The 14,967-nt window shown below is 51.9% G+C and overlaps 1 protein-coding gene across 4 annotated transcripts in view; it reads right to left on the bottom strand.

Moving 5' to 3' along the window:
* The window catches only part of Tns1 (tensin 1), a 222,497-nt gene that overhangs the window by 175,989 nt on the left and 31,541 nt on the right, over positions 1–14,967 (bottom strand). For all 4 annotated transcript variants that reach the window (XM_057762193.1, XM_057762194.1, XM_057762195.1 and 1 more), the window contains exon 2: positions 430–544. In XM_057762193.1, coding sequence (XP_057618176.1) covers positions 430–544 — 115 coding nt within the window. The remainder of the gene's footprint in view (positions 1–429; positions 545–14,967) is intronic.

Below are 14,967 nucleotides of genomic sequence, written 5' to 3'. Positions count from 1 at the left end.
TAGACCAGGCTGGCCTCCAAATCAGGGAACTCAGGGATCCACCTGCCTCTGCCTCCTGAGTGCTGGGATCTAAGGCATGCGCCACCACCACCCGGCTCCATCCATCAGAGCTTGATTTCTAAGGCTTCTACATGACTTTTACCCACCTGCCACAACCCTTTACAGGACTCCTCCACCCCAACCATATGCCACCCGCCTACCACCACATCCCTACGCTGTCTGCTCTGCTTACCATCCACATTAGGCCTGTATCTTCATACAATCTCACCTGCCACACGTCAGCACACACTCCACATGCTTATCATCTAGGTTTTCAATGCCTACAACAGATGAAAGACGGGCACATGCACCCAGCGGTGACCCCACCCACCCCAACTAGACGGATCCAACAACAACAGCAGCATGCCCTGGGTCCCATTGGTCACGAACCTTTGCAAACGCAGCCCTCCCGAGTGATGGCCTGGCGGCAGATGCCACAAGGTTTCACCTTCTTGAAGGCCTTCACCTTGAAATGGTGGGTCTTGGGGGCCTCCAGGTCTTCTGGCTGTAGGAAGAGAAGCCCGGAGGTCAGTCAGATGAATACTGAGGTACCAGGAAGGAGGTGGGGACAGAGGAAAAAAAACTGGCAGGATAGAGAAAAACCAAGGCAAAAGCCCCAGAAGGAAAGAGGTGCCTCAGGGTCAAGAATGGTACAGAAGTAATGGACATTCATCCCAGGATCCCAGACTAGCCGTATCAGTGGACAGGGCCAGGCAGTGACTGTAGACTAGAACCCAGGGGTCACCCTCCATGGCTCCCATCCATATTTCTCCTCACCATTACTCTGGTGTTAGGATGCGAATTAAAACGCAGTTAAGCAACTAGGTTTAAATGTGCAAGGTCCTTTATTTACTTCCCTGGGACCATAAAGCATGGAAACCAAAAGGAGTGCACAGCTTGCCCAGGGCACCTCAGTTAGCACCTCCCACACCACATCACACCAACCACGCACCCTCCGTGTGCCTTCTACACACTAACCGTACACCATCCCATACTGAGGGAACTTCTCTTGTCAGTGAATTACTTCGCTGGATCTTAAACTCTGCAGAAATGGAATTGCCAGTATGCACTGCGGTGTGCAGGGCCCCTCATCCAACATTTGCCTGTTCTGATGGAATGCAGCCGCTCCTTCCGCTTCGCCCCTGTATAGTTTTCCATTGCGTGAGTGCAGCTACTTTATCCATTCCACTGTGGGTGGTCCCTAACTTCTCCAGCCCACATCCCAGCATGCCACTTCCCTATCTTCTCTCAAACTTTCCCCTACTCCAGGAGGTCTCTTCTACCTTTATTTTTATTTCCTATTCTTTTTTTAAGATTTATTTATTTATTATGTATACAACATTCCTTCCATGTGTGCCTGCAGGCCAGAAGAGGGCACCAGATCTCATTATAGATGGCTGTGGTTGCTGGGAACTGAACTCAGGTCCTCTGGAAGAGCAGCCAGTGCTCTTAACCACTGAGTCATCACTCCAGACCTTATTTCCTATTCTTTACAATATCAAAATATTCTGGGGATCAAACCCAGAGCCTTGAGCATGCTAAGTGTGTGCTCCGCTGCCAAGCAATACCCCTAGTCTTATGAAAATATAGTATGTTACATTTTATTTTATTTCTTTGTGCCAGTGAACCATATATCCCTGGAACACACAATCCTCTTAAGACCCTATCTGAGACTGTCCTGCTTCCCCTGTGAGAAGAGCACCAGGCTGGCTCTCAGAGCGTGCTTCTAGCTTACCTGTCAGCTGTACCTAGGCTGGCAGGTCACACACACACACACACACACACACACACACACACAGAGTCATCGGTTCCCCTCCAGACAGCACTACAAACACATACAAAGTTCTGACCGTCTGTCCTGTGTAGCCTCACAAGAGAGCACACGACAATGCCCACTCCACAGCTCATCTCTACATGGACTATGGACTTCCTGCTCGGGGGACTCCTGGAGGAAGTACTGCATGCCACAATCTCACTCCCCCCTGTCTCCACTGGTCCCTCTTCGGCAGGGACTGGCCAGGACATAGACACAATCTAGTGACCATTTTGGGCACATGCTGAGGCCAGGCCATGGGCTTTACGTGTGCAGAGGAGTCCTGCTCTCTAAGCAATCCTCCCACTCCTTGTCCCTGTGCCTCTCAGCTCGGAGACATGGCTAGAGAGGACAACTTGGTTTGGGAGTGGTCCATACACTTAGCAAACCTGGGACTCCTGTCTGACAACACTAGGTGCCACCAAAACACAGAGATGCAGGCAAAATGAGGCTGGGTCAGGGGCAGCAAGCCAAAGAGACAGGAAGAAACAGACAGGAGGAGGAGGAGGAAGCAGACTGAGAGAGAGACAAGCCGCAGAGACTCAGACAGGGCAGACTGAGATAAGGGCAAAGGAGAAGAAAGGCGCAAGCCACAAGTACATAGAGAGAGCGAACATGAATAGAGGCACACAGCGAAGAGGGAACCAGGAGACAAAGAGGGACAGACAAGGACTAGGAGCTCCCAAGGGCCACACCAGGGAAGAGTCGAGCATCAAGACACACGATGACAGCAATGGCTTCAAAGAGCCCATTGTGAGAAAAAATAACAAACGAAGAAGTCAAAATAGAATATAGAGTCTCGAAGCTCCTCTCCTCCCCAGGCGTCTAGTGACAGAGGATGGAGCTGGGTGTGGTGGCACACCTAGAATCCCCAAGTTCAAGGTCAGCCTGAGACAGACGCTGTCTCAAAAATAAATAAAGTGGGAGATAGATTTCCCAGACAGATGCCAATCAAGTGTTCAAAGTAAGCCACCGTCACCCGGGCAGGATGAATAGAAGTCGCGCACCTGGGAGGGCTGGCCGCGAACAAAGTGTCACTCTGTGATATTCCTGCCAAAAGCCACAACCTGAATCTAATCGAGACCCAAGCCGAGGCACCGGCTACAAATGAAATGGCCTGGAGCCTTCACAAGTGACAAGGTTACGTAAGTCAAGGGACGGCAGAGACTCCCAGACGGGAGGAGACTCCAGACACTGCAGCAAAGGCACTGGCTGTTTCTGAACTAGATGTCTGTGGTGGCCTTAAGGACATCTCGGGGCACCCAGTGAAATGCCACAGTATCGGAGCGTTAGATAGTAGTGACATCCTCACATTGTCAACCTCTGATAATGACCTCTGTACCCTACGAAATCCAAGTCCTTGTGGGAAAATCAGGAAGATATTTAAGGTGGAGTGGGGGGGAGGGTGTCAGTAACTCACTCTCCCAATGTTCAGGAGAGAACAGTCTTTGTGTGGTGTTTTCAACCCTTCTGAAGCTTGAGACTGTTTTGAAATCAAAGACAGACAGGCAGACTAGGTGAAAGGTTGGGGAAGCAGAGGCAAGTCCAGGGCAGAGGTAAAGCAACCTATGAACAGCGTCCAGAGTCCAGCAGCGCTTCCTGGTGGTCATAGTGAGCAGCAGCTCTCACTGAGCAGATCCTGAATACCCGGCCCCACACCCCAAACGCCAGCCAGGGGTCTGCTAGTCCAGACAGCTACAGCCTGGGTCTAGTGAGGGCCCTCCATTCTGCTGTTCCCCCACCCCCCATTTTCCCAGCTCAGACTTTGGTTTTCAGACTTCCTGATCAATTTTGTCAGACAGCCTAGGGAGGGGCCCCAGCCATGACCTGGCCAGGGGGGAGGGGGGGACGGGGGGGAGAACACAGAGGGAACTTGACTTCTAGCTGGAGGACTTTGTGAGGTAGGCAAGAAGGAATCCCAAAGTACCCCAATCCCCCTCCTCCTTTCCATTAAAAGAAAAAAATATTTGACATTCCAGCTAACCTTCCCAAACTCCCTGTCCTACACCCCCACGTCCAGTTCTTCTGTCAAAGCCTTACGAAAAGTCCTTTTTCCCAGAGCACAGAAAAAGTCCTTACTGCCTAGTGGGCAGGAAGGAGGCGAGTGATACCTTCCAGACTGTTAAGAGAATATCCAGGCTCATGTCTGGCTTTGTGATCCTGCCTTCCTGTCCTGTGATGCCTGAATTTATAAACTGCGGTGGACTTAGAAGGCAGACGATGCTCCAAGGACTCTGACCTGCTTGGACCATCTAAGCAGCCCTGGGTGCTCTTTCCTTCCAACTCTGACAGAAGAACACTGGGCCTGGAATCTGGAGACCTGCTCCCTAGGCTGTGTGGCCTTGCGAGCATCAGCAAACTTCTCTAGGCCTCCAAGTACCCAATACAGTGAAAAGCTTAGGTCTGCAGTAGACAGGGTGAGCGATGAGGGACTCCATGACAGCTGTGAGGAGTACTGGATGTGAGGGACACCTATGGGGACCACAGTCACGTCTGTCATCCCAGAGGAGGAGCAGGGACTCTGCTAGCCTCAGCGTCCCTCACTAGGAAGCAAGGTGTCCAGTGATGCTATAGAAAGGGACAAGACAGGATGGTGGAGGAGAGAGTGTAGAGCGGGTGAGCCTCCTCCTTCTGACACTCAAAGAAATGTCCCAACCCTGAAGACCAAAGGCAGACCTTGCCACAAGAGCAGGCTGATATTTGAATCTGGCTGCCACCCTGCCCTCCTTCCCCATCTGGGATTGCTCCTCAGGTTCAGGCAGAGGATGAGAAAGAGGCCCATAAAGTCAACAAGCCCATAAAAAGTGCAGTGCCATCCAAGGGCGATGGCTTGTTAGGACAATGATTGCCGCTTTCCTGACAAGCGGCAGACAGCCACATGGGGCACAGCCAGGCCCTTCCCTCCCTGGATTAGCAGGCAAGCCCAGAGGCAGAGGGAGACATGGCTACAATGCAAGGAGGGGTGTTCTGGTGACTCCGGCCCTGTCCCACCTTCCTACAGGCCAGAGTCAGAGCCAGGAGAAGGGAAGGGGTCCAGCTGGAAGCCATTCTACCCTGCCCATAAGCTCCAGCAGTGAGGGCTTTCACAGCCTCAAGCCTTGGCCCATCTCAGCCCTTCCCTCTCTCCATTCAACGAGCCAGAGGGTGGGGCACAACTGGCTGGACCATCAAGGGCCTTAGCCAGGCCTTGGTCCTGGTTGGGAAAAGCTGCTTGCAGGCAACTCCCTGCCTCAAAGGGCAGAGAGGCAAAGGGTTGTGTTCTCCAGGGGTCCAAGAGCTTCCCCCACCCACTGTGAGAAAAGCCTCAGCTTGGCCCTTGTCTGTGGCTAAGCAGTTCTGGGTGACTAGAAAAAGACAGAAGTCTTCTGGCCAGAGAGCCAGGCATCCTGGAAGATGGGACAGCCAAAAATTGAGATAAGCGTCACCCTGGCCCCTGCCCCTGCCACCTGGCCATCCAGCCCTCGAGGTCTCCTCGCCCTTCGTCTGGGGGTCTCTGAGCACCTGCCCTTCAGGTTTCCCCCTCTAGATCACCTTCTCATACCCCTCTCGAGCCCCCAATTAAGGGCCAGCCGCGTTCTTGGTCACCCTGGTGGAAAACTCTGAGTCAGGCTGCTCCCCACCCTCCCCCACCCTCCCAGCAGCCAGTCGCCAGATCCTGTGACTTTTGCCTCCTAATTCTCTCCACAGACCATCCCTCTCCTGCTTTCCAGTTCTGCTCCTCTGCCCATTCCTAGCCTTGTCCCCTCGGCCTCAGGCTGTCACAACGGCTTCCAGGACCTCCAACGCCATCAGAACAACTTGAACTCTGCAGGGCCATAGCCTCACACTCACCCCAAAATGCTTCCCCTGGCCTCCCGATACCCAGGGAAGAGCCTGTGCTAACTCATACTATCAGGAAAATCATCCCTACCCACTCCCACCGCCCACTCCCAAATCCACGCAGGCTTTTCCCAGGCATTGCACCCCTAAGCTACCATTCTGTGCCTCCATAACCTTTTTTAAAGTAATACAATGCAGGAACTGGAGAGATGGCTCAGTGGTTAAGACCACTGACTGCTCTTCCTGAGGACCCAGGTTCAGTTCCCAGCACCCCCATGGCAGCTCACAACTGTCTGTAGCTCCAGTTCCAGGGAACCTGGCCCCCTCACACAGACATAAATGCAGGCAAAACAGCGATTCAGGTAAAATACAAATAAACAAATTATTTTTTAAAATCCTAGTACTAAGGATTGAACCCAGAATTCTAGGCAAGTACACGACCACTCAAGCACATACCCACCCCTTTGGTATCTGGTTTAAACACAAGTTCAGCTTTCTCACACAAAAGTAGAACTGGGTGCTCTGGTCCCAAGTTCCAGTTCAACCCCCATGGCTGGTTCCTCAGTGCAATCCAGCCTGATCACTGTCCTAGCCAGCAACTTCCTGGCAGCATCTGCCATCTGGCTGGCCCAGCTAACTAAGTCCTCTCACCATACAGGGACTGTACAAAATTGTCCAGGACCCACCTCTCTACCAGCGCAACCTTCTAGATCTCATGACTTTAAATTCTCCAGTTAGAACTCCACTGGGGGAGCTGCTGAGACAGGGCCCAGGGCCTGCCTCCCAATCCCCGACCCACATGAACCTCCCATATCTCTCCTCACCCTCACCACCTCCACCTTCCTCCTCTCTCTTCTCCTTTCCTCAACCCCTCTTTCCTGCTCCTCTTCCCCCTTCCCAAGCTCTTCCATGACTTAGTCCCTGGCGTCACTGTATCGAAACCTTCTGCTTCCCTGAGTGAAATCAACCACAGAACCAGGAAGTCACAAAGATGTAGACAATCTGAGGACTGTGAACAGAGCCAGGTACCAGATGGCCTCCTTTAGCCCTCGCAGAAACAGGAGGCTGAGGAACCACCCTGGGTCATGTAAATGAGGTAAAATTCAACTGAGACTCCGGTCTGTCAAAGACAAAGTCCCAAGTCCTGCACTTAGTGTGATCTCTGACTGAGGTATCCCCAGTTGTCCAGAGTGATGATCCCAGGAGAGAGGCCTAGCGTTCTATCACACCAGTGTGCCTGGATAAAGAAAGAGTCATCTACCGGCCCCTGTCTTAATCACCCTCGGTCATTCTTAGCCCTTATACTAGTGTTCTGAGATGTCGCTTCTTCTGGGAACGTAGTTTGAAGATTTATCTTCTTGGGGCTCAGGCGATGATTCAGTGATTAAGAGACACTGGGCGTTCTTGCAGAGGACCTGAGTTTAATTCCCAGAATCCACAAGGTGGCTCACAACTATCTGTAACCCCAGTTCTTTGTTGAACTTCCATGGGTACATGGCACAGTGCATACATGCAGGTGAAACATTAAGACACATAAATAATTTTATTTAAAAAAAAAAAAGAAAATGTATCTCCTGAACTGAGTTTGGTGGCAGAAGCCTGTAATTACAGCATTCAGGAGACAGAGGCAGAAAAGGAGGGCCAGTCTGAGGGCAACCTGGGCTACACAGCATGTCCAAGGCCAGCCTGGGCTACATGGCAAAACTTTGACTCTAAAATACAACCACTGGGGACTTAGCTCAGTTGGTAGAGCACTTTCTCAACATGCACAAGTCCCTGGGTTTATTACCAACACCAGGTAGAATCAGGCATGGTGGTGCATGCCTCTAACCCCAGCACTTGGAAGGTCGATATAGAAGGATCAGTAGTTCAAGATCATCCTCATACATAGTGAGTTCAAGGCTGACCTGAACTACACAAGACCATCGTGTGTGTGTGTGTGTGTGTATGTGTGTGTATTACTAACCATTCCCTTGCTAAAGTCCAGATGAGCGCCCTGCTTCTTGGTAACACTCATACAAGTTATCGTTGGCTACAAGTTGCTTGAAGCACCACCCCCCCCCCAGTGATGGACAAGGCAAAGAAGGAGTTTAAGTGGCCAAGCAGTTAATTGGTTTCTCACCACAATCTCCCAAACCATCCTTCACCTTTTAGGGTGCTGGATAAAATCTTCTTCAACCCAGAGGTACAATGGCCTCCCCAACCCATCCCCTTGTCTCAGAAACACTGAGTTCATTGGCAGGGCAGCCTTAAACATCCCTCTTCTCCTCCACAACCCTCCTCTATTGACCAAAGATAGACCACTCGTCCCTTCCTGCCTCACAGAATCAGTGAGGTTCAAAGGAAAGTGTGCAAGTTGAAGACATGCACATAGATGGATAAGGCACAGAGAGAAAGCTGCCAGGACACATATCACAGCCCAAAGCAACCGGTTTGAGGGGGTGAGGGTGGTGGCTACTTCCTAAAGGTCCATGATTAAGGAACACCCAGGGAGGAACCTGGGGGATGGGCCAGAGTGGAGGAACACTGCTTATGGCTTGTTCTCCATAACTTGCTCAGCTTACATTTAAATACAGTCCATGCCCACCTGCCCAGGGACACCACCTACAGTGGCTGAGCCCTCCCACATCAATCACAAGTCTATAAAATACACACACACACTTGCCTACAGGTTAATCTGATGGAATGACGGAAGCAAGTCTTTGACTGAGGCTTTCTCTTCCCAGGGATCAAGCTGACAAGGAGAGAGAGAGAAAGAGAAGGAGGAGGAGGAGGAGGAGGAAGAGGAGGAGGAGGAAAAGGAAGAAGAAGAAGAAGAAGAAGAAGAAGAAGAAGAAGAAGAAGAAGAAGAAGAAGAAGAAGAAGAAGAAGAAGAAGAAGAAGAAGAAGAAGACCCTAACCACCAGCACAGTGGGGGAGGTAAGATTTGCACCCAGACAAGTCATGCTCTGAGCTCTGTAGAGGAAAACCTGAACACTGGGGGCTTTTGCACTATTCCTATGGCCTCATTCACATTGACCCTGAATGTCCTACTATGAAGAACTTTCAGGATGGAAAGCCCTGGCTGGCTAAGCAGGAGACCACCTTCTATCCTGCCTCTACTGCTTGGTATTAGGGGAGCTGTAGTTTACTGAACTCTAGTGTGTGAGAGGCATTTGCCTGAAGGTATGTGGATTCCCACTGAAATTTTAGTAACTGGGTACATGACTTAGCAGCAGAAAGCTCATCATGTGTGAAACTGTGGGCTCCATCTCTAGCAGTGGGGGGGGGGGGCTATTAGCCCTACAGGTAGGAGGAAAACCCAAGGCACAGAATGTGAAAAGGCAGCCGTAGTTACACAGCTCAGGAATGCTGGGACAGGGTCAAACCTCAGCATGTGGCCCTTCCTGTCAATCCCATGGAAAGACAATGTGCTATTTCGCCTCTACCTGTGTGCTTCACGGGTCACTTTAAGGAAACAGGAGGGTTTGGTTGCTGGTGCTGGTTAGGACCTTGCAGTCTGACTGGACCCCCTCCATCAGGGAAGAGGAGCGAGAAGGCCAGGTCAGTGGAGGAGCAGCCTGACCAGAACTGCTCAAGGAACACAGGGGCTCATTTAGAACCTTCTGACTGAAATATTCACTCAGCCCTCGAAAGGATCTCGAAAGTTCAGAAACTGGGACCTGTCACCGTCTACAGCTGGCCTTGGAGAACAGCATCAAGTTTCTGGGAGGTCCAGAGGAGTCAAGGGACCACTCCTTGGTCACTGAGCTTGCTCAGGGCAAAGTCAGGGCTGAGCTCGGTTCCAGTTCGTGGTTCGGGCCAAATGAGTCAGCCTCCAGCCTGAGAGCCAGTGTCCTCGCGAGAAGGAAAGGATGCAGTATGCCTCCACACTGCACACCAACACAGTCAATGAATAGATGTGTGATCGTTTTCTCAATAAACCCCATCAACTGTGTAAACAGCAACTGGAAGCGTTTGGTGGGAAAACCAACTTCCGCATAATGCTTTTGCTATGGCCTCAGCTAATAAAGCAAAGTTGGCTCCTAGGGCTCGTGAGGGCTCTGGGCCACAGATGTGTGACTTCATGCATGTAACATCTGCAGCGCTTCCCAAAAAGAACGTGTGAACCCACATGCCCTGGGCACAAGGCCTGCTTCCTTCAGACCCTCTCCTGATTGGCCCCATTGAGGCTGCACAGCTAACCAGTTCTCAGCCCCAGGAGAGCTAGGCAGAGTCCCTGAACAGTTAGAAGAGACACAGCCCTCACGAGCCCGGTCCCACCATGCCCTTCCCAGAAAGATCCAGGCCCATCACACCCAGATACATGGGATTCCCCTAAGCCAGGGAGGTGTGGAATAGGAGAGAGACCTTGGTCCCCAATCTTTTGATCTTACTCTGTATGTCTCACTACTTTACAGATAGGGAAACTGAGGCTCAGAGAAGAAGCAGTCTTCACTAACGCTGCCCATTTGGTAAATGGAGTTAGGATTCGAGCCCAGAACTGCCTGATGCCGCACAGCCAGGTCCCTCTCCATGCAGATGGCTCCCTGGAGTGTTTCCATAGCCTCCTCTGTCTAGGCCCTTCTTCTGATTGGTGCCACCAAGTCCTCTCCCCTGTGGCTGCCAACAAACCCCAGCCTGATCAATGCCCACCCTAGAGGAAGAAAGACTGTGACAGTAGCCACAGGCAGGACACAGCATTCCGGGATGCTCCCTCTGCCAGTGTGTGCCCTCCCCCTGGAGAAAGACACAAAGACCCTGGGTGGCCTTAGAAGGTGGAGAGGGAGGATATAAGGAAAGATGAAGGTTCTACTGGTTTAACAAAAGCTCAAGGAAGACCATCCACACCTCCCTTGAGCCCTAGGCCCTGTTCCCAGGGAGGGCATCCACATTCAAAGACCTCACTGTGTGCCAGGCACTGTGCCGGGCACTAAGGCACTCTATGCCAGCAAGTTCTCTAAAAGTTCCTTTCTCCATTCATGAGGAAATTGAGGCACACTGGGTTGAGGCCCTTTTCTCAAAGCAGAAGTACTTACTGAGTGTTCTTGATGCATTCCATGAGAGCCTAACTGCATCCTTCCTGCAGGACACCCTACCCCACCAGCATCCTCAGCCCAGACAGGAACATGGCCAACACCCTCATCTCACAGACAGCAGCAGCCCATCCAACTACTGGAACATCCCCTGTCTGGGATACTTCATGGGTCTCCATCTAGAGACAGACATCTCATGGTACCCATGGGCCACCCAAAACCTTCACCTCCTCCACAGTGTGGTCCTGAATACCTAGTCCCTCCCCATCACTTCCCTCAGCCTCAGCCTGCCCTTGGCTTGACAGCTTCCTGAGGACTAACTGTCTAGAACAGAGAAAGGGCAGGCAAGCCACATCTGGCCGCTCACCCATCTGAAGCCCCTTCCCCCAGCCAGCCATGGATGGCTCTCAGCAAGCTCAGCCCTCCTGACCCCTGTGCATACCTCCCACAGCCCTGCAGAGTCCCTCTGAGAAAGGGGTCTCCTCTTACCCCACTCCCTGCAGCATCAGTCCCTCTCCCATCCCCCTTCCTAGGATCCTCTGCCCACCACTGCTTCTAGTGTAGCCTTCCAGTGTGGTTGCCGGACCTGCCTGCAGACCCCTAGCCCTGCATGCATCTTCTCAAAGGAGAGACAGGCAAGGCAGGGAAATCCTGATAAGAATGGGCGACATTGAAGGAAAGGTCTAGAAGAGACAAACATGACAGAAACAGAATTCCCGTTGGCATGGCTTTTCGGGTTTAAGATCCCAGATGACTGTTCTGTGTCCCCAATTCCCCATCTCCCACCCCAGCCCATGCACTGACCACTCCTCCTCAGGCTCATGCACCGTGTTACTGAAGGGAGTGATGATTTCCACCTCACTGTTCAGAGTAGCAAAACAGGCTCTTAAAAAGAAACAAAACTTTCTGATTCTGCTTACAGTGCCTACTTCAACAGCCGGCTGATGAGAAAATGAGATTGAAGGACCTATAGAGGCAGAGGCAGAGGCAGAACCCAGAGCCTACGGCTTCAGTCTATTCTATGCATACTCCCTGCATCCCTACCCCCACCCCCACCCACCCACCACCCTGTAAAGGCTCTTAGCGGGATAGCGATGGGACCTCAGAGCTAAAGCAACAAGAACCTACCCAGAGCATGCAGGACAGACAAATCCACGTCATCTTCACAGGGTCCGGTTCCTGTGCTGCGGGCCACGTGGGGGCCTACCAAGGGCCCCCCCTGAGCTTGCAGTGCCCACCGAGCAGGCAGAAGGGAGAGCAGAGTCCTAAGCGGCTGGTTCAGTCAGCATCTGGGCCTCCACTCCCCTCCTACACCCCCCCTCCTCGCCACTCCTCCCCTTGTCCCAGCCTCCTCTCTCTTCTCTCCTCCCAGACTCCACCGCTGGCTAGGGGGTAAGAAACTCAGCTTAGCAGGGGGCTTGAGACGGAAAAGGGCCAAGAGGTGGGTGTCTACCCACAGCAGGGCTCTAGGAAGCCACACCCTCCACAAGCACAGCACCCCTGGAAGCCATGTAGGCCCCCTCCTGCCTCCTCCTGATCCGGGGTCTTGCAGCCGAAGATCTGCTCCAAATTGCAGACCAGTGCAGGGACCCCACTCCAGAACCTTCCAGAAGATCAATGGACAGACAGATTCTGATGGCACAGTCTCTACACCCCCGGGCACCTGGGCTTTTCCCCAAGATCCCTGGCCTTGGAACACACACTCATTTGAACACATGCAGCTAACATGGACCCTGCTGCAGCAGGCAAGCTCCCCAGAACAGGACAGGCCTTGACATAGGAGAAGCTGGTGATGGGAGGCAGGGCCCTGCCCCTAGGCTGTGGATTTCATCCCAGTTTTTTTCCCCAATTTCTTCCTCCCCTTTCTTTCTTTCCTCCAACATCTGTCCCAGCCCTTCCTGCCCTCTGAAAGGGAGCCCGCTGCAGGCTCCTGCGAGATTCGTCTGTTTTTCTTGACTGTACCCTGGGCCAACATTTGGTTTGCATTTTCCCACTTCCTTCTTCTCCTCCTCCCCCTCCTCCTTCTCCTCCCCTCCTCCCCCTCCTCTTCCTTTCCTCCACTCACCAGCTCAGCTCTGGCCTTCCCACCCTTTCCCATGTAGTATCTTTACCATAGTGCCCCCCAGTCCTCCCTGCTCCTGCATCTCTGCCCAGGGGGACAAAGAGGCCAGGAAGAGGACAGTGTTCAGGACCACATACATTCCCAGGAAGTCCTGCAGGGAGTCTAACAGAATCTGTCCCAGGCTCCCTACTGTCTGGGTACACCCCCTCCCCAAAAAATAATAAACGATTTCCCTCCTGAGCTCTGGCCTGGCTGGAGCAAGTGAGGGGTGGGTGGAGGCTGTGAATAGTTCTCTAGAGCTGTCCAGGGAGGGACAGGGACTCAGCCAACGCCCTCTGTGGACGCACAAACAGCAGGAAGTGGTCCAACTTACAAACACACACAAGGCCAAGGACGGGGCCCCGCCCAGAGTAGGCACTTGAAGACCATTTGCCTGGACTGAGTCACTCAGCAAGAAAGTCCTCTGGCCTGGGCTCCGATACACATGTCTGAGCCATGTGGACAAAGGATTCCAAGTCCCCTGCCTCTCTTCTACCTGTCCAGGATCATGCTTTGACAACACAGCACAAGCCCAGAGTCATGGGGATCTGTGCAGCCAGGTAGACAGTCGCCCAAGCCAGGTAGGCAGTCTCCCAACCCAGTCAAGCTATTCACCTAGAGACCCAGGAAGGAGAGGAACACACTCCCTTTTCACCTGAGAAAAACCTACCCTGCCAGATACTCAGGCTGTGGACTACATAAAGGACCAGCTAGCAATTGCATGGTGAGGGAGCAGAGGACACTTCAGTGAGATGTCTAACTCTGGTCCTTCCTAGAGCAAGTGCCTAAGTGAGGGGTGAGGGTGGAGAGCCATCTCTAGGCTATTCTGCAGAGCTCTGGGGCTGGGAAAGGGGGCTTGCATCCCCTGCCATCATCTCAATGCCTGTCTGCATCCCTAAGCCCAGGTTCTCCTTTCCCAAACCTGCTGTTAGAGCCCAGCTAACAGTGGCTCAGAAAGAGCCCTGGTTTTCCACGTAGCCATGAGGATCTACAGACGGTCACCCCACACAAACCCTCCTCCTCTCTTCTCTTGGTTGGAGCACACAGCAGAATTCTCTGAGTGCCCTAAGCACTTGCTCTGCCCAGGTCCCATCACCAACCCTCCTGGATCCTCATTCAAGGGCTCCCCTCCTGTTCCCATGGCTCTTGGCTGCTGTGACAGACGACATGCTTCCCAGCTGCTGCTTGGGAAGTCTGGGAAAATCACCTCGGAAACCAGGCCAAAGGCACAGTGACAGTGACACCAGCTTGTCTGACCTCAACATACCTTGAAGGGACTCGCCAGTCTCCTTTTCTGGAACCAAGGCTACCAAAGGGTCCCCTTAGAGGAATCAAACTCCCCTATCCTTCTTCGCCAGGTCTCTTAGTGGCCTCCCCTGTACTTTAACCCTTCCCTGTAAAGAAGTACTTTCTAATGACTATCTCACTGTTGGCTGTTAAATGCTAGGCTTGTTGCTTTCAGCTCTTCATAACTGGCTATGTCCTCCCTGAGCTGGACATAGGAGTGCCCCTGTTTGTGTTCCTTGAGCCAACAATACAGAAAATGATGAGATGCCTCAGCAAGTCCATGAGCTGTCCTCTGACCTCCATACACACATGCACGTGCATATACATACATACACACAGTGACATATACATGTGTGCATACACAAGGAGATATGTAATAGATAGGTAGATACATACATACATATATACACAGTGACATACATATGTATGCACATGTGCATACATAAAGAGACATACACAATAGATACATACACATATATATATACACACACACAGTGACAAATGCATGTATGCATACACAGAGACACACAATAGATACATACATACTTATATACATAGAGAGATATAATTTTTGGTTTTTGAGATAGGGCCTCACTATTGGAGCCTTGGGTGGTTTGGAACTCACTATACAGAAAAAGGCTTCAAACTCAGATATTCACCTGCCTCTGCCTCCTAAGCATTGGGATTAAAGGCATGGGTCATCATGCTGTGTTAAATGAAATTACAAAACTAATATTTAAAAAAGAACATGGCATGATGGTATAAGCCTTTAATCTCATCACTGAAGAGGCAGAGGCAGGTGGATGTCTCTAAGTTCAAGCGGCCAGCCTGGTCTACATGATGAGGTAATGAGCTGCAGGACAGCCAGAACTACACAGACTAGAAAAACCCAT

Source organism: Chionomys nivalis, chromosome 2 (genome assembly GCF_950005125.1).
Source record: "Chionomys nivalis chromosome 2, mChiNiv1.1, whole genome shotgun sequence".
NCBI classification, from domain to species: Eukaryota; Metazoa; Chordata; class Mammalia; order Rodentia; family Cricetidae; genus Chionomys; species Chionomys nivalis.
Note: the sequence above shows the minus strand (reverse complement) of the source record. Positions and strands in the feature narration are given on the sequence as shown.